Source organism: Protopterus annectens, chromosome 7.part1 (assembly GCF_019279795.1).
Source record: "Protopterus annectens isolate FY-2018-M chromosome 7.part1, PAN1.0, whole genome shotgun sequence".
In the NCBI taxonomy this organism is placed as follows: Eukaryota; Metazoa; Chordata; order Ceratodontiformes; family Protopteridae; genus Protopterus; species Protopterus annectens.
In genome coordinates this window covers 374436583-374461103 of record NC_056740.1, presented here as the reverse complement: position 1 = coordinate 374461103, position 24521 = coordinate 374436583, and the positions used below count along the sequence as shown (strand labels likewise).

Genomic DNA, 24521 nt, shown 5'->3' with positions numbered 1-24521 from the left:
AATTTTTGCCTCTCCTGAAGGAGAAATAATATCTGTCATCCAAAATCTCGCATAATTTGGTATCTGCCAAGAGCATGTTCCAATGTCTGTGGACACTATTAAGTAGGACATCAGTCTTCCTTCCATACATAGTGACTAGTCGGATGGCTGAGTCTTTATCCATAGTCTTATCCCTGTATGTTAAGAGATCCTGCCTGTCGCAATTAGAAACCTAATGTCTGGCTTGAAAGATGTTCCCCATTTTGTAGCCCCTATTCCTGAATCTAGTGGTAAGGTCTCCTTGATATACCTGATAAGTAGCATCATTTGAGAATATTCGTTTCATACGCAAAAATTGCAATTTTGGGATGTTTCTGCATATATGTGGAGGGTGAAAGCTGGTAGCATGGAGAAGGGAGTTATATTGGGGGTATTTACGATACATTTCTGATGTTAAAGTATGATCATTGTTCCTAATAACTAAAACATCCAAAAAAGTGATCCTGTTAATATCGTAGGTGACAGTAAATTGTATACTCCATTTGTTGTCATTTAAATATCCAACAAACTCCATAAGATAATCCGGGTCCCATCTCCATACTAACCAGCAGTCATCCAAGGATCTTCTCCAAATATTGATCTCATCTAGATAGATACTGTGTGTATTGTCATAGATGAGCTGTTCCTCAATGTGAGCCATGAATATTTTTTGGGCATATAAAGGGCTTTTTGCAAGTCACACTGGATGTTTGAACACCATGCATTATAAATAATACAGCTTTACTACCTAAAGCCTTCTTGAGAATCAACATAAGGTGTGTTCGTTTACATCAGGGAATCCACTCTGACTTCACTTTTTTGGTTTGTCAAGCTGCTTTAAACTGTCTTGTACTCTCAAAAGCATTGGGCGCCATTTTATGGACTAGTTTTTGCTTATTTGGAGCTTGTGTTCAGGACTTTTGTATAATTTTGGCAAAATGCTAACATATTATACTGGAACAACTCTGATGCAAGATATATTTTGGATTAATACTCTCTGGTAACGTATTTTACTTCAACTTTGCGAAATAGACATGAATAAGTGACTATACAAGGGTCAAATAGTCGCCATTTTGTTGGACTTTGTTATAGCTCATTTTTGAATACAGGAGGAACACTGGAGACTTAATTTACGAACAACTAAGGGCGGAATTAGCAGCATACTGTTGCCAATACCGTACTGAGTTTGGATTTACAGTTTAAGAACTTTAAACTTGCTTTTGAGGCTGAAGTATGCAATCTGTCTAACCTTTGACATATTTACCTATGGACAATTTAAGTAAATTATGATTCTTTTCGCGGATTTGTTTTTGAGCTAATCAGACTATATATATTTTATTTGGGATAATTTTTCTTATCCTTATATATTAAACTGGACTGCATTAGTTTACATGATCAATGTGGATTAGTTTAACTGCTGCTGGGATCATTCTGATTGCATGAACACATTTGTGGTAGGATTATCATACTCGTATAACAAGCAGTGTTTAACTGTTCAGGATAGGATCTATAACATATTCACAGCAATATTTATGACTTATTGTTATATATACTACTTACTAACTCCAGCACCAACTGGGCTTTAGGACTGTGGATTTGTGAACTTGCATTACTGGTTGACAACTGTTACACCATTTGGAAATTACTCATCTTTTCTCTGTGTACTTTACATAATTATTTTTTATTTCAAGTTTGATGTTTATGAGCCTACACCCAATATTACATTTGTATATTATTCTGGGAATATCTTTACATATTACAATAAGCTTCCCTAATTGATTTTGACTCAACCTCTGGGACCTTGTCATTAAAAACTAAAAATTAAAATTGTTTTTCCTTATCACAAACGAGCTATACCAAAGGGTAAAAATCCCTGGCAGGAAGTATATTTACATTGACGGGGCCAGTTTCATCATTATTATTAATACCTATTTAACATTTGGATGTTGGACATATGACTATTATTATCAGCCTTTCTTGATCCATGGTCTGATTTCTTTTGGAAGGCAACTAATATTTATGAATGGCAAGGGCTATTATAGTTCATGATTATGAATATGGTGGAGATATGTGGACTATGGACTTAGCATTGCTTAAAAATAAAGGTCAGTGCTCTTGAGTGACTTCAATAGCAGGGGCTAATATTGTCCTAAGTCTCAATAAATGATGGATATTTATATGAACACTTTATAACTGCAGAGTTATCGATTGGAGTGGTTTTGTTAACTGAGTGCTGAGACTTAGCACTGCTTAAATAAACTCATTGAGGAACAGGGGCTAATATTGTCCACACTCAACCATTTCTTACTGGATTGGTACATGAACATAGCATTGCTGCAAGGGTTGCCTATTGCTTCATAAATTACATGATTTAATATGACAAGAATTTGGAAATACTAGTATATGACTTTTTCTTGACCACTGGATCAAAGTTTAGGCTTTTCGATTACTCCATTTGGGGCATTTATTATATATTCGTAATTCCAACACCTGGTGTTAGTATAGGGGACAAATAGCATTTATTTTAGTGCTGATTATTGACCACCAATGGATCTTACTAACCTGCTGCAGGGATTATCCTCAGACAGGGACGATTTGGCCATATTTGGCCTTGGCAACACAGTTAATCAAAATGGGCCCGAGGATTTGGTTTTGGAAAACCCATGTGAAGCACAGTTCCTCAAACTAAACAAAAGTATGAGGTCCCTTCGGACCAACATATGGCATTCTAAGCTTTTCAAGGCATACCTAACTAAGGACATTTCACCAACGGGGCTGAGGGTACATATACAGCCACTGGTTCAAAATATTGATACCACCCTGAAAGAACAATGAGCTGTGGCTCAACAAAGGGCTTCGATGAGTTTTGTGGAAATCTTAGCCTCTCATTATGAGAGAACTATTGATAAAGATATATTAGAAATCACACAAAATGTGTGCGGACATTCAGAAATTTGAAGGACGGGAATCCTACAACACTGGTCTTAGGAAACTTAGCCAGGATTTGCTAACCCTGGAGGAGCAATTGAAAGACAGAAAAATGAGAAAGTTCCATAGGGATCTAGCTGACTATGAGGGTGGGCATCCTTTTTCTAGTAATAAGCACGTCAGGTTCGAGCAAACACATAGGAAGGTGGTTAAAAGGAAAAGAACAAGGTCCATTTTAAAGAAGCCTTCCTCATCCAAATATGATACTTCTGGTGAGGAGTCCTCGTCAGGTTTAGAGACCGATGGACAGCATGCCCCAGATTCTCCAGCCTCTAAATGAAGCAATACACCGATCCCTTTAGGGGAAGGCAAAGGAGGGGGGGGGCAGGAAACATCACAAAGGCTGACAATATTGAAGGATTGCTGAAACTGATGGTACAGAAATAGAACATAATAATGTACCAAATATTTCATCCACCCCTTTGACACCTACCCAAGTTAAAATTTTCAATAATGTCTTAATTTTATATCTGGCTTTTGTGTGTCTGAAGATACATTTGCACAAGATATTACCTCATTTTGTAGATTACTTAACCTGAGATTATTTTTTCCAGACAGCACCTAATCCTAAATCACAGGATGGATTCAGATACCACAAATCTAATTTTATGCCACCAATGCATCATAATGTTTTAATGTTTCAGAATTGCATTCTCAAAGATCTGCATTTCAACTTTAGGGAGTTCCGTGCCAAATCAAACAATCTCTCAAAGACAGACATGGATGCTATCCATGAACTTGAAACAAACCATGATTTGGCAATATTGTCTGCAGATAAGGGTGGGGCAGTGGTGGCACAGAGGTGGGACAGAAGCCATGAGACAGCTAACTGGCAGTCGTTATTACACCCATATGACATTGGACCCAACTCCTGGTTTCAAGAAACAAATCGATCAGTTTTTGGCATCTGCCAAGAACGAGGGAATCATTACGGACAACACATTGCATCACCTCACGGTGCCCAATCCTTCCAGTCACTACATACATTTTCTACCTAAAATACATAAGAATTTGGAAAATCCACCTGGTAGACCTATAGTTTCAGGTAGGGGCTCTACCACTGAACCATTATCCCAGTTTCTGACAGAGTATCTCAAATCACTTCTCAAATGGGTTAGGGCCCGTATCCAAGACACTACGGAATTCCTTAAAGTTATTTTAGAGATGCAGCTTGAGCCAGGGTGTTTGCTTTGCACCCTAGATGTTTCTGCATTGTACACCAATATTCCTCATTGGGTGGGCCTGGAAGCACTGGAATACTGGTTATACAAGTCAGAGTTGTACCAACCGGGGTTTCAACACTTTTTTTTACTTTGCCTTGCGGAACACGTTCTTACCAAGAACGTGTCCAATTACCAGAACAAATGCTACTTACAAATACAAGGTAGTGCTATGGGAGCTTCATTTGCTCCCATACATGCTGACCTATTCATGGCCCACATTGAGGAACAGCTCATCTATGACAATACACACAATATCTACCTAGATGAGATCGATATTTGGAGAAGATACTTGGATGACTGCTGGTTAGTATGGAGATCAGACCCGGATTATCTTATGGAATTTCTTGGATATTTAAATGACAACAAATGGGGTATACAATTTACTGTCACCTACGATATTAACAGGATCACTTTTTGGATGTTTTAGTTATTAGGAACAATGATTATACTTTAACATCCCAAGTGTATCGTAAATAGCCCCAATATAACTCCCTTCTCCATGCTACCAGCATTCACCCTCCACATATATGTAGAATACACCCCAAAATCACAGTTTTTGCACATGAAACAAATATGCTCAAATGATGCTGCTCATCAGGTATATCAAGAAGACCTTACCACTAGATTCAGGAATAGGGACTACAAAATGGGGAACATCTTTCAGGCCAGAGATCGGGTGGCTAATCGTGACAGGCAGGATCTCTTAACATAAGATACAAGACTATGGATAAAAACTCAACCATATAACTGGTCACTACGTATGGAAGGAACACTGATGTCCTACTTTGAGTCCGCAGACATTGGAACATATGCTTAGCAGATACCAAATTATGCAACATTTTGGATGACAGATGTCATTTCTCCTTCAGGAGAGGCAAAAATTTGAGCTCATTTTTAAGTCATTATAAACATGGTTGGAGATGTAAAGGAGATTCTATACAAACCACTCTTGTGTGGGACCAACTTAAGGGATGTTTTCCCTGTGGCCATTGCACTCACTGTAGAAGGGTGATGAAGACATGCCAGTTCAGCAGCAAAATTACTGGGCAGGTATTTGATATTTTCTTTTTTGCAAACTGTCAGATGGACTGGGTGATTTATTTGGTTACCTGCACCTGCTCTGCTTTCTATGTGGGACAAATTCGAGGCTTTGAAAATTCAGAATTTATGAACATCTAAGTGACATTAGACAAAAGAAGATCACAAATGCTTTATATAAACACACTGAGGCACATAAGAATGCATCCTTCACTTTTACTGTGATAGACAGAATTATTGGCCAGAGAACAAATAAAGCAGGTTGCCATCAGATTTTAAACAATAAAGAGAAGAAATGGATTATCAAACAGGGGGCTTTGTTTTCCCCAGGGCTTAATGAATACCTTTAATTGGTATGGTTAATCAATTTACTAATTTCGAGCCTCATCTAGTGGTTGCCTATAAAAAGGAGAACAAGTTTATATGTCGTTACTGCACAATGAAGAAGGCTTTGTAATTTTTACAGCCAAAACTGGTCTGTTTTGTCTCATTTTTATTATGCTTTTGAGCTAATAAATGATTTATGCTAAAGTCTGCTGGCTCTCAATGTTTTCTACTGCTATAAGGTCTTTTTGGAGCCGTGCAGTTGCCGTACTTGCAGGGGCTGCTTTATCTATGGGTACATAATTTACCAGAACTGCCTTTGTTTTAGCTTCATTAATTTTGTATCCTGAAAAGATCTGAAAAGGTCTCAAAATGTTCTACAACACTGTAGTGTCCTTTTCTGGTTCTATCAGATATAAAATAATAGCATCTGCAAATACAGCCACCTTTTGCTGACTACCATACCAAATTATATCCTAAATTTCCGAGTCCCTTATTTTCTTTGCCAATAGTTCTAAATATAATGCAAATAAAGGGGAAAAAGGACATCCCTGTCTGGTCCCTCTACTCGAGCAGAAGGAACCTACTTACTTTAAGTTTCTCCTCCGCTCTCTCATAAATTCTCTAATCAGCCTTATAATGTTATCACAGAATGCAAATGCTTCCATAGCCTTGCTCATAAAGTCCCAGCTTACTCTGTCAAATTCTTTCTCTGCATCAAGGTCCACCAACAAAAGTGGTGTTTTCTTACATTCTGCTTCCCTCTGGATCATCAATGCTCTGTTAATGTTGCTGAATACTTGTTTGCCTCCCCTCCACAAAAACACACTGATCCATATCTATCAATTCCGGTATCATTGTTGCCAGTCTTTTAGCCACTATAGACCATTTATAATCATGGTTTACTATTAAAATGGGCCTGTATGAAGCTGGATCGGATGGGTCTTTACCCTCTTAAGGTATTACCGCTTTCTTACAGGATGTTGTACTTTTCTCAAACAAATAAAGTCACCACAATGCCCAGACGTCCATTGAAATGTGAATTTATTAATAAGATAAAACAAGACTTGGCACTTTCGCCTGCTTCCACTACTAATCACCTAGTGTGATTATTTTGTGATGTTGGTACTTCTTCTCCTCTTAAAATACTATTAAACAAAACCTTCGAGATCTTTCATTTTTTTTCCCTCCTAGATTCCAAGCGTCTACAGGAGTACTATCTATTCCTGGGACTTTCCTGTAGATTGTTATACATCACCATTTTTATCTCATCTCCTCCCATCTTAACTGTTAGTAACTGTACCTCGTCTACCTCTAACCTTGACATATTTAAATTCTCCCATAACATTTCCATTTGTACTTTTTCTTGATTTCTACATTTCTTTTGCTTTATACAGACTTTCATAGAATTTCCGAAATATCTCTAATACTTCTATAGGATCTCTTGGTATCTTCCTTGTTATAGGCTCCGTAAGCTTGGTGACAGTCCTTTCTATTTCTGTTGCCCGAGTCAATGTGCTAAAAGTTTTTGTGCTCTAGAGCTATTATCAAAAGACAGTTGCTTAACATCAATCTTTCTAAACTCATGCATATTATCGAGGTAATCCCTTATTTTCTGTTTAGCATTCTGAAGTTGTTCCTCTTCTAGTTCTGCGTGAGTCCCCCTATTTTGCAATATTTTAACATTTGTCAATTCCTGAAAATAATTCTTGTTACTTCTTAACCATATTTCCCTTGCTTTGATTTCCACCCTATTTTTAAACTCCACTTTAATTTTATCCCACTCCCTAGCTATAGTTTCAGAAGAAATTTCTATCTTCTCTAAAACCTCCTGAATAATTTCCACTACCCCATTCCTTAAATTCCTCTTTTCAACAGATAACTGTGAAAGTGCCAGTGCCTCATTTTTATTTCATTACCCTGTATTTTTATTTTAGTTAATTCTGGTGCATGATCTGAAATAGTGGGTGCATAGCAAGACTTTCAATTAAATGCACATGCTCCTGTGAAATGTAAACTCTGTCTAGCCTAGCCCAGTTTTTGTATCTTGGGGAATATGTATATTCACTCTGAACTCCTAGTACTGAATTCACATCATCCATGCCAAATATCTTCATAAATATCTTCAAAAAAGTCTACCTTCCTTTGTTATATTTCCCTTCTGCCCCGACACATCTTCACTGTTGCACATCAAATTCCAGTCCCCACCTAGAAGTAATATTCCTTGCTGAAAGCCGATTTCTCCCAGAAATTTTCTTAAGCTCCATTATAGCAGTTTTAGGCAGAATATAAATACAAGCCAGTGTTATCCTCCTCCCTTGCTTGTAGTCCCTTAGTGCTACAAATCAGCCATTATTATCTTTTTTTATCTTCTAATCACTATTGGAGCATCTCTTGCAATTAAGATAAATACTCCTCCATCCTGAAAACCTTTCTTTATCAAATTCACATGTTCAGTTCTCCCCAAGTATGTATCCTGCAGCACTGCTATTTGCAATCTACATTTTTTAAATATAGTTCACTATTCTTTATTTTTTGCACTTATCAGAGATCACCAACATTTAAAGACATTACAGAAAGCATCATTGTAAGCCGCAGTGGTGCAGCGGTAGCACTGTTGCCTCACAGCAAGAGGTTCTCCCGTTAGATTCTCGGCTGGAGCACCTTCTGTGTGGAGTCTGCATGTCCTCCCCGTGGTCGAGTGGCGCTCGAAAGACATGCGTAGAATGGGCATGCCTTCGTTGAAGGTTGGGTGTCGAGCTGGCACCTCAGCACCCGTAAAAAAGATCTACTGGCAATCATTAGCAGACCGGAGTTCCGCTATGGTGACCCCTAACCGGGAAAAGCCGAAAGAACAACAACAACAGAAAGCATCATTGTATTAAAAGTTATTATTTGCACCTTTTATTTATTTATTTATTTTTTATTTGTTGACCGGGAGTGTCTGACTGAGCAAAGCCCTTTTTCAGCAGAGGCCCAGGGAGAAAAGCTCCAAATAATATAAACAATTACACAATTACAAGGTAGTTTAAGAACACATACATTAGTCCATAATGCTTGAAAGACAAAATCATAAGAGAATGCCTACAGTATTATGTTACAATTTCAGATAAAGATGCACAAGAAGTTATATGGGAAGCATATGTAGGTTATGTATAGACTAGTTGTTACGTTTATGTACAACAGCTCTTTTGTTAACTGTCTAGTTCCAGCTTTTGTGTTATATGTATACACTGTCTGGCAGGTTTATCTTCCATGCAGTTGTTTCTTGTCATACCCATTTGAGCCTATGTCACACCTTACAAAACTCTGTCCATTTGAGCCTATGTCACATCTTACAAAACTTTGTGTTTTATTGAAAGCCCTCAAAAACACCCCAATACCCCACTAAAACCTATTAACTTAATAATAACATACAAAACTATGTACATCTTCAAATATTGAAGTTTTACCCTCCTAATAGGAGCAAATGTTCCAAACTGACAGCCACTCTAACAAACTTGAGTTAACTTAAAAGAAAGGTTATCCATGTTAAGATGCATGATGCAGTCTGTGCTTTTACTAAGTGGTGTCTGGTTTTGTCCTATCTTTATAGCGCTCTCTTAGCTGAGTAAACATTTGAATGTTTTCAGAGAACATTATCTTTTAGCCATTTCTCTTTATCAGATTGTCTCCTGGAGACATGAGGACCATATACAAAAACACTACCAAGCATACATTTGCTAAAAAAGCCTTATAATAGTCAATATTCTTTTTTTATTTACTTGCTTTCCTCTTCAAACTTGTTCCTAGATCAAGCTAAGGGCCTTAACCCAGTTATTCCCCTATGCAAGAATGAGAAAATGGACACTACTTTCCCTTTTGTCATGAGCTTTTAACCAGAAGTTTGTTCTCTTTTTTTGTTTGTTACACTGCAATGCCTACATTTCTTAAAACTGAACAAGGAGAGAGAAGGGAGAAAGAAAAAAAAAACAGGAGCCCCTGTTTATATTATTATCCTCATTACACTTAAAAATAACTGAGAAAACTTTATGTTATAGCATGCTAAGAAAATCATGCATTTCAAAAATAGTACCATTAAGAAAAAAAAAGTTTCACTTACAGTTCACTCTCTCCCTCCCTTTTGCCTCTGCTAAGTATTTTTCCGATCATTAATGACAAAATAGCAGGGCATATGCTTTAGAGTCCCCTAAAAGTTTAACAAAGTCCAAGAGAGTCCAATATTTCTAGATTTTCTTGTTCCGTCATGCTCCACGAATATACATCTTGCTTTGTAATCCTATGTTTGTCAATTTCCAAGTTACTGGCTTTATTCCTGTTCATCTCCATCTCCCAAATCCTGTCTCTGCTTCATTTCCAACACACGCGCTATTCTTCTAGTTGACTTTTGTAGTTTTTTCCTTCTCTCAAGCATTTTCTGTTGAAACAATGGAAAAGGTTTCACTGGTACAGTCTCTCCATTTCCAGAAGAACAAGAAGCAGAAGAATCTCCTTCTGTTTCACAGCTCACTTTTTGTTTGATAAACTTTTGTATTTCTTCTTTAGCATGTACTTCAACAAAAAATGTTTTTGTTCCTCCAGGGAAAAATATTTTCAGATATCTGGTACAGCAGTTTGAATCTCATGCCTGCTTCTCAATATTCCTTACATAATTGAATAAATGTATTCCTCTTCTGCCTAGTGTATAATGAGAAGTCATTCTCCACACTCCGCTGTATCCCACTTTTAGTACTTTGTCCTTCTGTCACAGTTTTGTCAGAATCAACTCCTTCTGCTGTTAAGATTGCATTTTTACTATTAAAGGTTTAGGTTGTTTTCTCATAGCCAGGATTGGAGCATACACATAATGTGTCTTTTTCAATTAACAATTCCTTTTGTACAATACCAGTCCAGTTGCTTACTTGCGCTTTCATAAAATTAATACAGTCTGTTCCTTCCAGCTTCTCAGGTACAGCAGAAAATTTCAGGTTTTCTCTGCGTGCTCTGTTCTCTAATTCTATTAATTTTAAAATATCTCTTCTTGTGCAGTTTCATATTCAACCAGCCTTTTTTTGCATTTTGAACTTTGCAGTTTTATCATATCAAAGTATCTGTTTAAAGCTTCTTTCATTTTTTTCCAGTCTTTTATTGTTTGCTTTGATATACTCAGTCAGTGTTTCATTTATTTGATTCAGGTCTGTATGCATTTTCTTTATGCTTTCATCAAGGTTACTGAAGGTTATGTCTGGAGCTTGCACTTCTTTTTTGCTGAACAGCTACAGTACTTTTCCCAGTCAGGGATGTTTCATATCCTTTGGTAGTGGAGTTTCCTTCAGGTCTTCTGTATTTCTTTTTTCCTGGCATCCAGGCAATGCACTTACAAGTTAGTTACTGAAATTTACTCAGGAATCCAGGTCTACTACCAGAATGAAGTTGTTACTCAACATGCAGCCATCTTGGAAGTGCAGTGTGTGTGTGTGTGTGTGTGTGTGTGTGTGTGTGTGTGTGTGTGTGTGTGTGTGTGTGTGTGTGTGTGTGTGTGTGTGTGTGTGTGTGTGTGTGTGTGTGTGTGTGTGTGTGTGTGTGTGTGTGTGTCTGTGTGTGTGTATGTGTGTGTGTGTATGTGTGTGTGAGTATGTGTGTGTGTGTGTGTGTGTGTGTGTGTGTGTGTGTGTGTGTGTGTGTGTGTGGTATGTACATATCTGTCTTTGTTTCTGAATGTGTGTGTGCTTCTACATACATGTCTGTTGGTCTGTCTGTGCTTCTGAACATACATGTGTGTGTGTGGGGTATTTGTATAAACATAAAATACTTGCAAAACTAATACTTTGGATGTAAAACACTCCTTCCAAGAACAATTACATATACTATATCAAGTTTGAAACATTACACGATAGAACTATTTTACATCAAATATGTAAAAACATAATAAAATACAAAAAATTTAACAGCTACCACATTCTCCAAGCATAAAAACGCCCTCCAAGGAGTGTATTATTGTGGAAATAACACCCTTCCAGGGGTGTAGGACCCCATCTGCAACCTTGGCCTCAGAACACTCCTGGGCATGCGTTACTTTCACAATAACACACACACACAGTCAGGCATTATTGCTTGCATGTAATATAATACAATATAACAGAATATAACATAACATAATATAACGTAATTTACTTATTCACTTAATTTTCTTCAAGATTCAATGGCTGAAGTAAAAAGAAGATGAATAAAATAGTTTACAAGAAGGAACACTTCTGAGTTTATTGTAATACCTAGGCTTTGGAACTGTAATTGTTTTCATCGACAGCCTATGCACTTGGACCACAATACAAAATGTTAATTAATTAATTCACTTTAATACCTCAATAGTATCCAAAAAAAACACAAAGGCCAGTACAAAATTAAATGAATAAGCACTTTTGTTCCTTTATTCACATGGAACTTCATCATTCACAGCCTTTCAAAACCTTTGATAACAAATCACAATGCTTAAAAAGTGCTTACTCGTTTCATTTTGGAAAGGTCTTTGGTTTTTCAGATACCAGTGAGGTGTTTCAATATTTGGTGCTTGTTTTCTACATATCTGCAGTAATTAATTTTAATGTTAATTAAAATGTAGATGTAAATACTACTTCTTCAAGAGTGACAATAACCATAAACTGAAATGTTACATAGCCAACTTACAGTTTCTGCAGGAAGTGCACTGCCTCCCCTGAGCTCTTCATCCTTCCTTTTGATATCGTTCTCCCAGTTGTCTAGGTCTCTCATAAAATCCTGCAATTCCTCTGTATTTTGTTTCATCTGTAACTGCAATTCCAATGATTTGTTTGGAGAACTCATAGTTGCATACCCCAAGGAACTATTGTTACATCTACATTAACCTACATTCTCTGCTGTCCTGCAAAAAACAGTAAGCCAGAGAGTTAATATCAATTTGTTTTATAAAAATAATTTTATTAAACATGACTTTTTTAAAACATTGTGTGTACAGAAGAGAAAACAAATCATCACATTTCTGTTATTATTTTCACACACAATAAATGCACTTTCTTTTTAACAAATTTCTTTTATTCCAACATTACATAAATTACTCACTTTCTGCCTTCCCTTACATTTCACTCCTCTTTGTCCTAAATATTACTCTGCAACTGTGGTTCCCAAACTTCATTTATTTCTATGTAATTTGCTTATTTGCTTTTCCAAAGATACCACCCTCCAGGTTTTTTTTCCTATCCTCAGTATTCAATACTTCAGTTAATAGTTGGTTTAAATTTTGATTTCCATTTTCTAATAAACTGTTTTTTGGAAGTCAACAGCATTGAAACTAGTAATGTCTATATCCAGCTCAAAAGAATCATTTCCTGAGTTACAAACATTTGCTACACCAACATTTCTGACAAAATACTCTGTAGGGATTTTTTTTTAAATTTGCCCCCCCCCCCCCCCCAAAAAAAAAAAAAAAAGAAATCCCAATTGCTTCTCTCTTTTCCATCACACCTCCAGCATTTTCTATTTACATGGGAAACATTTCTCTGAAGTCTGGGTGGGGGATGAAAATACCTATGCAAGTGATTTGTGCAAAATCCCTAAAACTTCTGGACTTTGTTGCCTACTTGGAATGCATAGAGAATCCTCCCAATGTCCCTTGCCTTTCCAATCTTGCTTACCAATCTTTTCTAACTTTTTCTGATTGGTTCTTATTGTTATCGTATATTTGATATGCCCTTTAATTATCCCTTTTTAATAGTGGCTTCAGTTTTAGTTTCAACTAAAAACTCAACAAGAGTTGTTTTTCACTTAGCACTCTCCTATCCATTTTATTTTTACCCATACTCAGTTATCAAGCCCTGATAGGCAAAGCAATCCAAACTTAAGCTTGGCATCACCCCACTCTATTACCTTTTCTTCCCTTGTTATTTGCTTCCATTACATTGGCTTCTTTGCTAATTTCCTCAGTAAATCACATCTTCCTCTTGCCTATCTTCTATACTCCTACTTGCAGTCATCCCCATTGGTAAAAATCACCTTTCTTCATGCCCATGTTGTCTTATATTTGTAGCAGAAAGTGTTCTACAAATTAAATATAATACTTGACATGGTTGTTATTCTCTTTAAGGGCCTGTGTCCAAAATCAAACTATCTCCTTACTTTTTGAAATCCCCCTTTTATTTCTTCATCATTCCTTTCCACTTTGATTTATGACATTTTGCTCGAGTTAGGAAGATGACCATTAACTGCAAAGTCCGGAAGTATCCCTTCATATCAGGTAATCCTAACCACCTTTTTCTATGGGAAGAATCACCTTACCCCACTTAACTCTTTGGTTCATAGGTAAGTACTTGGCCAGCTGTCCTTACAGGCCATTTTAAGCCTAGCCAGTATCCCTTTCTGGGCTTGAAATAACCTCTCATTTGGTTATAGACTGGCCTTACCCATCCCATGGTCATTAATGAGAATAACTGGGATCATACCACAGGTAATCTGAGTGAACCCATGCATGGGATAAGCCATTTAGGAGGTACCTCTGCCCATGTGTAGTACAGGGGGCAGTCCTGGGGTACATTTACTGTTTACCATCCACAGAGGTAAGTTGCACTTGAATAAGAAAAGGGATGAACTTTATTTTATGTGGATGGGGAGTCTTTTCCAGAGCAGCATTATCTATCCTCTGCAAGACATACCTGTCCCTCCAAACTGTTCTGTTGATGTTGCACAAGAAGTTTAGATCCCTAGACAGAGTACTTCTGATGTCACTTGACTTGACAATATGCATTAAATCCATCAGTAATAGATCAGAGGATGCTATGTATTGCAGACACAGGTCACCTCTTAGCAGTTTATAGGATACCAAGTATAGTAAAAGGGCTTTAAGCTGGTCTTTAAGCTGGTCCACGTAGAATATGTTGTTTAGGCCTTGTATCCTTTTAGTAAGGTATCTCTGTAGGTGTTCCAGCTATTGCACAAGTCTGGACAGATACATGCCAAAGGGGGGCATTATATTCAATGACTGGCCTAATTATGTCTGAGTAAAGGGTGACAATGACATCCCTAGATCTAGAAACATTCCCTTTATTTTTAAGCTGTGCAATATAGAAGGACTTTCTCACAACAACAGATGCACATTTGTCAAACGTTAGGTCACTGTACACATAAGTTCCCAAATCCTTAAGCTGGGTCAACTCTTATGGGTGTACTGTCAATGTAACTGTCTTGTGTGGTAGCAGCAGTGTATGTCTTGCCCTCACAAATTATTTTAGCTCTTTATTATATCCACAACTTCTTTTTTGGTACGTAAAACTAAAAAAAAACTAAAAACATCTTCACTGCTTTTGTCTTACTTCTAGCTTCTCAAGTTTTTATATCTCTTCCCACACATTCTTAACTGCCATAATAGTATCCTTCTTAATCCATACACCTAAATACTTCATCTTATCATGTCCCTATAACTATGGCTATTGCTGAGCCAAAAGTGTGGAGACACAGTTTACTGCTGTAGCCTTGTTTTAGCTTCATTTATTTGATATCTCAAAAAGACTCTCAACTGTCGCAAAATGTTCCAAATAGTAAAATGTAATTTTTCAGATTTTATCAAATATAAAATAATATCTGTAAATAACTTTTCTTGGATTACCATGCCAGTCATATATTTGAATTTACGCAAATAAAGACAAGAGAGAATATCTCGACCTTGTTTCTCTGTCTAAACGCAGCTTGCCAGAGAGAAATCATAACACCTTAATTCTTGCTTCCAATCCATCATATACTCTTCCTTATTAACCCTATTTTTCATGGAACGCAAATGTTACAAAGAAAACTCCAGGAGCTGGATGTGCTGAGCAGATAATTTATTCACAAAAAAAAAAAATCAACCCCACAAAGCTTTCAGGCAGATGCCCTTCTCAGTGTGTATATAGCAGATATAACAATCTCATCTCCATTTACATAATTCAGAATAAAAAACTTGTGACACAGCCCCATCAGAAAACAGAATTAACTACTGAACTGATTCTCAGAATGAATAATTTCCAGCTCTTGGAGTTTTGTTTACTAGTTTGGATTTCTTGCTCTCCTCTAGAGGTTAACCTCAGTGCTGGCCATGCCTGCTGTTTCTACTACGCAAATGTTATAGTCACCCAGCTAATAAAAATCCAGCTGACTTTATCAAAAGCTTTCCCTGCATCAAGACCCACCAACAATACTGCCATTTTCTTATACTCTGCTTCCAATATGGATCATCACTGTTGCACTAATATTGTAATTTGTCTCCTCTCCCTAAAACCACACTGATCTACAGTTAGTATAAATATAAACACTTTATAATCATGGCTTAAATTTGAAATTGATCAATATGAGGCTGGTTTTGGAGGAAGTTTATCCTCTCTGGGCAGCCGCCATTACTTTCTTCCAAAATGCTAGTATTGATCCCCTTTTACAATATTGTTAAGCACAACCTTCCAGAGCTCCATCATTTTCTTCCCTGAAATACCATCTGTTCCTAGAGATTTCCCTGTTTTGTTTTATCCCTTTGTATCTTAGCCAATAACCATGGTGTCTCATCTTCCTCTAACCTTGGCATGCTTAAGTCTTCCAAAACATATTTCCATTTGTGCCTTTTCTTGGTTTTCCCATCCCTCTGCTTTATACAGATTTCCATACAATTTCCAAAATATCTCTAATAGCTCTATGGGATCTATACTTATTTTTCTTGTCAAAAGCTACATAAATTTGGCAACAACCTTTCTAATTTTTGTTGCCCAAGACATTGTGCTAAAAGGTTTTGTGCTTTGAAGTCATCAAAAAGTTCATGCTTAACAGCAACCTTCCTAAATTCAATAACCTTTCCAACTTGCATCTCACATGTATACACTAATTTGTGGCAGGTTAGTCTTGAATTGAGTTGCAGCTTCTCATCTTTGAACTCATGTCACATATTCCCAGATGTTTTACTTAAAAACACTTAAGAAACAAACAAAAAATACATTTTCAACTTCTCATCTATTTTTTAACTCACAGCAAACACACAAAACTATACACTTTCCAAAAATGACAGTTAACCCCCCCCCCCATAGGGGAAGTTTTCCAAATAAGACAGCCACATCCACAGGCTTTATCTATTCTAAACTTAAGTGTAAACACGCTCAAAGTGCATGCTAGAGCCTGGAGCCGGTCTTCCCTCTTTCACAGAGACCGTCTGTCCTTGTCCTGGCTCTATTTCCCTCCCAGACACGAAAAACAGCTTGCATGCTCTCAGTTAAGTGACTTGACCTTTACCCTTAAGAAAAAGTGTACTTGCTGCACTCGAATGAGTAAAGGAAGTTCTGCACGGTGAGTGACATTTAATACTGAAGTACTAAGACTGATGGGGATACAACTACTTGCAAATGTATTCACTTCCTTCAGTATCAAACTGCACTTATTTTCACTGAACTGCTGGCCCCTTTCCCTTTAAATACTAATTACAATGTTTCATATAAGTAACTTAGAATATATTGCTCAGACATTTCCTCATTAACTGTCTGCACCTGTAGACCCATTGTCTTCAGCTGCAGGCATTCCCTGGTTAAAAAAAAAAAATCTAGCAGCTTTACAAATGCAATGAACATCTCTTTTCAATACTAAAAAAATACCACTTTTCATGCTTTATTTTAAGCAAACAGGCTATAAAATAGAATGTTTCTCCTCATCTGTAGCATTAATTAAGAACATTATTTACCTCAACCTGTATAAAAACAAGGGGAAATTATATTTTGGTACACACATATAATATGAGAGATACACTTTTACACCCCCCCCCCAACAGCCAAGAAGACATTTTACTGCTTATATCCAACCTTTATCTTGTTACAATACAGACCCTGTTTACATTAGTCAAGAAAAAGTAATTTCTTACCTTGAGATCACAAGAATAAACATCAGTCACTACTAAGAGTCCCCGCCTCACATTTAACATATCTCTGCATACTATGTTATTGTAGTTGTTGTGTCTTTCGGCTTTTCCCGGTCAGGGGTCGCCACAGTGGAACTCTGGTCCGCTAATGACTGGTAGTTGATTTTTACATGCCGAGTTACCAGCCCTGACGCACAACCTTCAACGAAGATACGCCCATTCACGCATGTCACCACACAGAAGACGCTCTGAGAATCGAACCGGACAGCGTCTTACTGTATCTCTGCATACTATACAGAACTAATTTACAGTATAAAATACAATTTACTTCAATAGTGTATACAAATATTACTAAGAGGAAAAAAAAACTTTTTTTTATTTAGAATTACATCATCTGTCCCTTCATTGTCCTTCTAAGCACTACTGGCAAAATGGATATTATGCTTTAGATTCCTTATACCAACTTTATTCAAGTCAACAAAATTCCAGTCTTGATAGCAACTTTTTGCAAAAGTGCAGTCTAAACTTCATCTAATGGAAATGATACTCATCAATTCTTCAGCTTATTTCCTAATTTCAAATTATTTCAGGTCTTCTTCCTTACCATCTCAATCATCCAATCAATCATCTCTGGCTCAAATCAATGGCCCTTTTAATCTTTGTAATTATCACCGCTGCTTTTCTCTGTCACTCTATCAAAGTCCTTTGGAACAATGGAAAAGGTTTCACTGACAAGTCCTCTCTATAGGTTCTGTTATTACCAGAAGTGCCCCATTCAGCTTGCTATCTCACTCTTTTAATTTTCTCCTTTTCTTATTCTGCATGAAAAATGCCCGATTCGCCAAGAAAAAATATTCTAAAGACAACTGGCTATAGCAAGTTGAACATCACACCTGCCTCTCGACATCCCTTGACTGAGGAGATAAACTTGCTTTTATTCTGCCTGGTATACAGTGAACACTTTACACACTCTGGTGTCCCAAATGTTTAATACTTTTCCCTACTACTTAGTCTTGAGCAGCACTTTCTGCTGGTGTGATGGCAACTTTACTAATGTAGGTTTTAGAAGCTTTCTCATGGACAGATATGGAGCATACACATTATTTATTTATCTGTCTAACATTTGTTTACCGGGAAAGTCTGACTTGGAACAAAGCCAATTTTCAGTGGATGCCTGGGGAGAAATGCTTCAGACGTATGTCTTTGTGATAGATCAGTCCAGGTGTTTATTATTATTTTCATTAAATGAATACAATGTATTCCTTCCAGCTTCTCTGGTACAATAGAAAATCATAGAGCATGCAGAGAAAACTTGCCATCTAATACAACAATTTTTTGAAGCAGTTCTTGATAAATCTCATATTCGGCCAATCTTTCTTAATTTCAACTGCTGATTTCTTCCAGTTTTATCAGCTTATTGGAGCGGCTACTTAAAACTTATATTTCAAACCATTTGACTTTATATATATTCCTTCAGTGTCTCACATATTTAAAACACACCTGAAAGTATTTGAAGATTTTTTCCTCTAAATTACTGAAAGTAATTTATTGTATCAAAGCTGACACCTGAACTGCTTTTTGCTGAAGAGCTGCAAGAACGTTCTCCACCAAAGTTTTTTCTTCTCCTTCACTACTTGATTTTGTCTTTCTTTCTCTAAATTACTTATGTGCTGATATCTAGGCAGTGCAGAGACTAACTTGTAGCTGAATCTTACCCAAACTGTTAACTTTTACTGGCTTTTAACACCACTTTCATTTTTCAAATGGGAAGAGCTTTAATCAACCTGCTTTTCAAAGTACAGCCATCCTTGAATTGAACATTAATAAATTCTAATCAGAAATAAAGTTATGATACAAAATATGGAACAGTAACAGACAAAGGAAACACTGGCACATGGTACTGCAGTAACATAGGTCCTCAAGAATAACTGCCTTGGCTCAACACCTCTTTCAGGCATATTTCTACCTAAATTAACATGTATGTATATGTACTTTTCAATAGTTTATTTAAATGTATGTTCTAACACAACCTTTGAACTTGTCATGCATTTAATTACAGTAAAATTGTATCAGAAATAAGTCATAAAGATAAGGAAGCTGTAGTTTTATTGGCCATTTTGGGTCAATTCTAAACTCCTTGATCTCTCTCTCTTAAAACCCTACAACTCTCTTTTTGCGATTTTATGACTGAGCAGCGGGCAGTGCCGCCTAAACAGGTGTTAAACTATTCCAGGCTCCAGGCTCCACAAAGTCTGCTCTTCACTTTTTCCCTTAGAACTGTTCAAACTCTCAAAGTAAGCACTCTATTCTCTTTCTAAAGCCCTGCACTTGGCTCAGCTCTTATAAGGAAACACTAACTAACTAAAGCAGTACACCCTCCTTGACTTCTCATAAGTATTAGACTCCCGATTGGTCCTTCCTGATCAAGTGAAAAATCAATTTCCTTCCCTAATCTGATCAGTAAAAAAAACAGTTCCCTATACTAATCTGGTATGTCCAAGGGTCAGTTTCAAGGTTACTCTCCAGTCCAGCTGGTGAATCTGGGAATTTTGAGGCAATGTTACAATTGCCTTATGTACACAGACAACCCTCTCCTCCTTCCAACAAACTCTAATACATGTGAGAGATGCAGTTACACAGCCAAACTGAAGGCAGAGCTCTCTCAACCCAAGACTGGCACAGTCAGTCAGGAGGAAAAGGTAACCACCCACACCACAAATCCAGTCTCACACAGACCTATTGCATCTGCATACCCAACACAAACACACAAAAACATACTCGGAGGCTCTAAATAAAAATCTGCCTAAACAGCAAAGACCTCCTAAGCAGATATCCAAGCAACAGCCACCCTTCAACAATACCCACAAATCACATATCTCACAAAATCAGTGTGCCTCACAGTCACAGCCCATAAGGCCAAACAACACACCAAATACACTTGTTATAGAGGACTCTATTGTCTGGCACACTGATGTCCCACTCACCAGACTGAACAAGGAGAAGGTCACTGTAAGCTGCCTGTCGGGTGCCAGGATCCGCCACATAACGCAAGCACTCAGGTCACTCCAAAGCAAGTACAAGTATGACTCCGTCATTGTCCATGCTGGTGTGAATGACCTGAGACGTACCTCCCTGGACTACATGAAAAGAGACATAGAGGAGCTCTCTGACCATGAGGCCCAGGCTGGTATGTCCCAGACCTTGAGTAGCATCTTGCCCTCACCAAGAATGATGCCACAGTATAAAGACAAAATGATCAGTTTCAACAATTGGCTAAAGTATTGGTGCCATTCAAAGGGGATCTAGTGTCTGTCAGCCTGGGATGACATGCTTGACAAGCCACGTTGCTTCGCTAGGGATGGCTTGCACCTGTCACCCTTAGGCTTTCATATACTGGCCAAGGCTCTTGCCACCCCCATAGTGCCTTTTTTAGGCAAGGCTCAAAGGACAAACCCACCTCCATAGACAATCCAAAGATAAAAAAACTAAAGGTAATGCTTCTCAATGCCAGAAGTCTAAATCTCAAGATGCACGCACTCGAGACTCTCCTCAGTATGGAGAAAATCGATGTCTGTGAAGTAACAGAAACCTGGTTCAAGGCTCCTGAGAGCACCCCAGCGCTACCAGGTTATAACTCATACAATGCGTTTCGGCCCCAAAACTCGGACCAAAGCACAAAAGGAGGGGGGAGTATCTATATTGATCAAAGATACCTACACCTCCAGGTTAGTGGCACTGCATGAAGCATCGGAAACCATCCATGTGCAACTAACAGCGGGCAAAACTGCCTTTCAGTTTGTAGCCTGCTACAGAACACCCTCCCTATTACAGGAACCCCACTTGGCATTCCTGAGAACACTGAAGAATATGAAGGTCTCTCCAAACACTATGTTATTGGGTGACTTCAACTACCCAAACATTGACTGGGAAAACTACTCAAACCCAAACACCCTCGCCCAACGGTTCCTTGAATTTATAAACTCTAACGCAATGGAACAACTGGTCACCACTCCCACAAGAGGGAACAACATATTGGACCTAGTCATCACCAACATGGGGACTCTGTGTTCCACACCAGAGGTAAACCCCTCATTGGTAAGATCAGACCATAAACAAATTTCCCTGGACATCCATATCCCGTCCCCACCCCCAGCCAAGGAAATCACTGTAAAGAATTTCTCCAAAGCCAACTTTGCACATCTCAAGACTGAGGTGGAATCCTTCAAAGCCCCTGGGCCAGAGGATAATACAGCCCAATCCGCAGAATCCTTTACAAATGCATTCTATGAGCACCTGCAGGAATGCATGGATTGTGCCATCCCAAATAAAACCAAGACTCACTCCTCCAGAAACAGGAGACCGGTCTGGTGGACCACGGCCATAAATAAGCTATACAACAGAAGGAGGAAGCTACTACATGACAGAGCAAAATCCCAAAAAGGGAAGGCATCTCTGATCAGTATTAGCAAGAAACGTCAATCCCTCATAAAATCATCAAAGGCCAGTTTCGAAAGAAAAATTGCCCTAGACACTAAAGATAATCACAAGGCCTTCTTTAGTTATGTCAGAAACATTGGCGGAAACTCACAGATATGCTCTGAATTGTTGCATAATGGTACAAAATATACCGAACCTACAGACATAGCCAACATCCTGGCAGACAGATTCAGCACAAACTTCTCCCCTTCCCCCCCAAAGGAGCAAACGCCTATCCCAACTGAATGTAACCTCCCTGACATCACAGATGCACAGGTGAAAGCTGCCCTCTCCAAAGCAAAAAACACAGCATCTATGGGACCGGACGGTGTCCCAGGCTGTGTTTTACATGAGCTCCAAGAAGAACTGAGCCCTCAGATTAAGTCACTGTTCAAACTTAGCCTTACTACAGGATATGTACCCAAAGAATGGCGTACAGCTACAGTGGTCCCACTCCACAAAGGTGGTGCCACAACGGACCCTGGAAACTATCGCCCCATAAGCCTGACTAGTCTGGTCTGTAAAGCTATGGTGCGTATTATCATGGAACTCATAAACAAAGACAATGGGAGCCTCCAGACACTGGACCCTACCCAATTCGGCTTTGTTAAGGGCAGATCTTGCCTCTTAAACCTAGTTGATTTCTTTGAAACAGTTACCAAAGCCATAGATGAGGGCAAGGTAGTCCACACAGCCTACCTGGACCTTGCAAAAGCCTTCAACACAATACCCCACTGGGGCATCATAAATAAGCTTACCAGCTTAAATATCAACCCCTATATCACAAGATGGGTTGCAAACTGGCTCAGAGATAGAACCCACATGGTCAGAATCGCAGGTGCCATGTCCGAATCCAAACCAGTTACAAGTGGCGTCCCACAGGGCTCAGTTCTGGGACCTCTCTTGTTCGGTATATACTTCTCTGAGGTTCAGGCTAACACGGGGGGATTATGGCTGACAAAGTTCGCAGATGACTGCAAACTGGGGGCCATAATAGAATCTCCAGCTGACACAAGCATCCTCCAAAAGGGTCTCACAGAGACGGATGCTTGGTGCCAGAACCACGGCCTCAAGCTAAATGCTAAAAGTGCATAGTCATCCCCTTTGGGAAAAACAAGGTGCCCACAAATTACCACATAGGTGGTAATCCATTAATCTGGAAGAAGTAATTAGAGATTTGGGGACCAATGTACATAGTAATCTCTCCTTTGATAATCACGTTGCCAAAGTGGTTAGAAACACCTTCTATATAGCCCACCTTATCACGAAAGGGTTCGCATCTAGATCAAGAGAGGTCATTGTGCCCCTCTACTCGTCACTCATCAGGCCCATAATTGAATACAATGCCCCTTTTGGGATGTACCTTACCAGACACCTGCAGCAACTGGAGAGACCCCAAAAGTACCTCAACAAGAGGATCATGGGCTACAAACAGATGTCCTATGCAGCTCGACTAAAGAAATTCCAGCTCTACTCAGTTGCTTACTGCCTACTCAGAGGCGATCTATGCCTGACGTACAAAGCCATGTCAAACCCAGAATTAATGGACATGTTCCACCTCAAAAAATCCAAGTCCCTTAGAGCTACACGCTCCAGGGACCTAAACCTCAGCACAAAAATAAATAGGACATGCTGGAGGGATAGATTCATTTCCCAGAGGCTCCCCTCACACTGGAATAGAATCCCAATTCATGTTAGACATAGCCCCTCGCTGACCCTCTTCAAGCAAAATTTGGACGCGTGGATGGGAAATCGCAAATTCACCCCTGGGATCTCTCCTGTGTCCCTGCTAAACAGAGGCACAGTAAACTAATCTTAAAAGGGTACCTTCTGTGACCTACTTTACAGAGGCACAGTAGGCTAATCTAATAGGGAGGCGGAAGCCAAATACACTCTGGCTCGGCTTATAAATGCCCTAAGGCAGACAGCCTAGTATCTACCTATGAACCTATAAGGACATATAAAAGTAAAACAAGCTTACAAAACAAACTTGAGGTGTGTAGCAATGCTCAGTTTATACACAGCAACTTTTAGCAACCTCCTGCACACAGTCACGCACCACACAATGTTATTTACATAATAAGTTTTCATTTTTTTTCCATCTTGCTTTATCATTACATTGTCACACTTTAAACTTTTCCCGTGATCTTTTTTAAATAGATAGCATATGCTGGCTGAAAAAGCATAAGTGCAAATTTGGTTTCAAAGATGTGCAAAGCTAAGCTTCCACATACATTTCTGAGAAGGGTACAATTTGTACTCTGTGAAGAAACTGTTGGACCTTAGATTAATTCAACCTAGTTTGCTTCAGAGTTGCTGATTTTGTCAATAAATTATAATGCCAATTCCAGGGTGAATCATGCATAAAACAAAAATCATCATACCATAAATATGATTTTTCTCTGTGTTTTGTTTTCTGGGTACTGTGCCTGCTGGACATCTACCCTGTATTATCATCACTCATTCATTCCCCATCACCAAAGTGAAGAGTGAGTACAGTGCAGTGAAGTCATTATCCAAGCAGACATGATTTATTTTCTCCATCAGCCCCACCTCTTGATGACTGATGACTGACATGAGGTGTGTGT

The 24521-nt window shown here is 38.4% G+C and overlaps 1 protein-coding gene across 2 annotated transcripts in view; it reads right to left on the bottom strand.

Moving 5' to 3' along the window:
• Window positions 1-24521, bottom strand: part of RPAP3 (RNA polymerase II associated protein 3) — a 1123208-nt gene that overhangs the window by 1048153 nt on the left and 50534 nt on the right. For both annotated transcript variants that reach the window (XM_044078821.1, XM_044078820.1), the window contains exon 2: window positions 12255-12468. In XM_044078821.1, the coding sequence (XP_043934756.1) occupies window positions 12255-12410 (156 nt within the window). In that variant the 5' untranslated portion in view covers window positions 12411-12468. The remainder of the gene's footprint in view (window positions 1-12254; window positions 12469-24521) is intronic.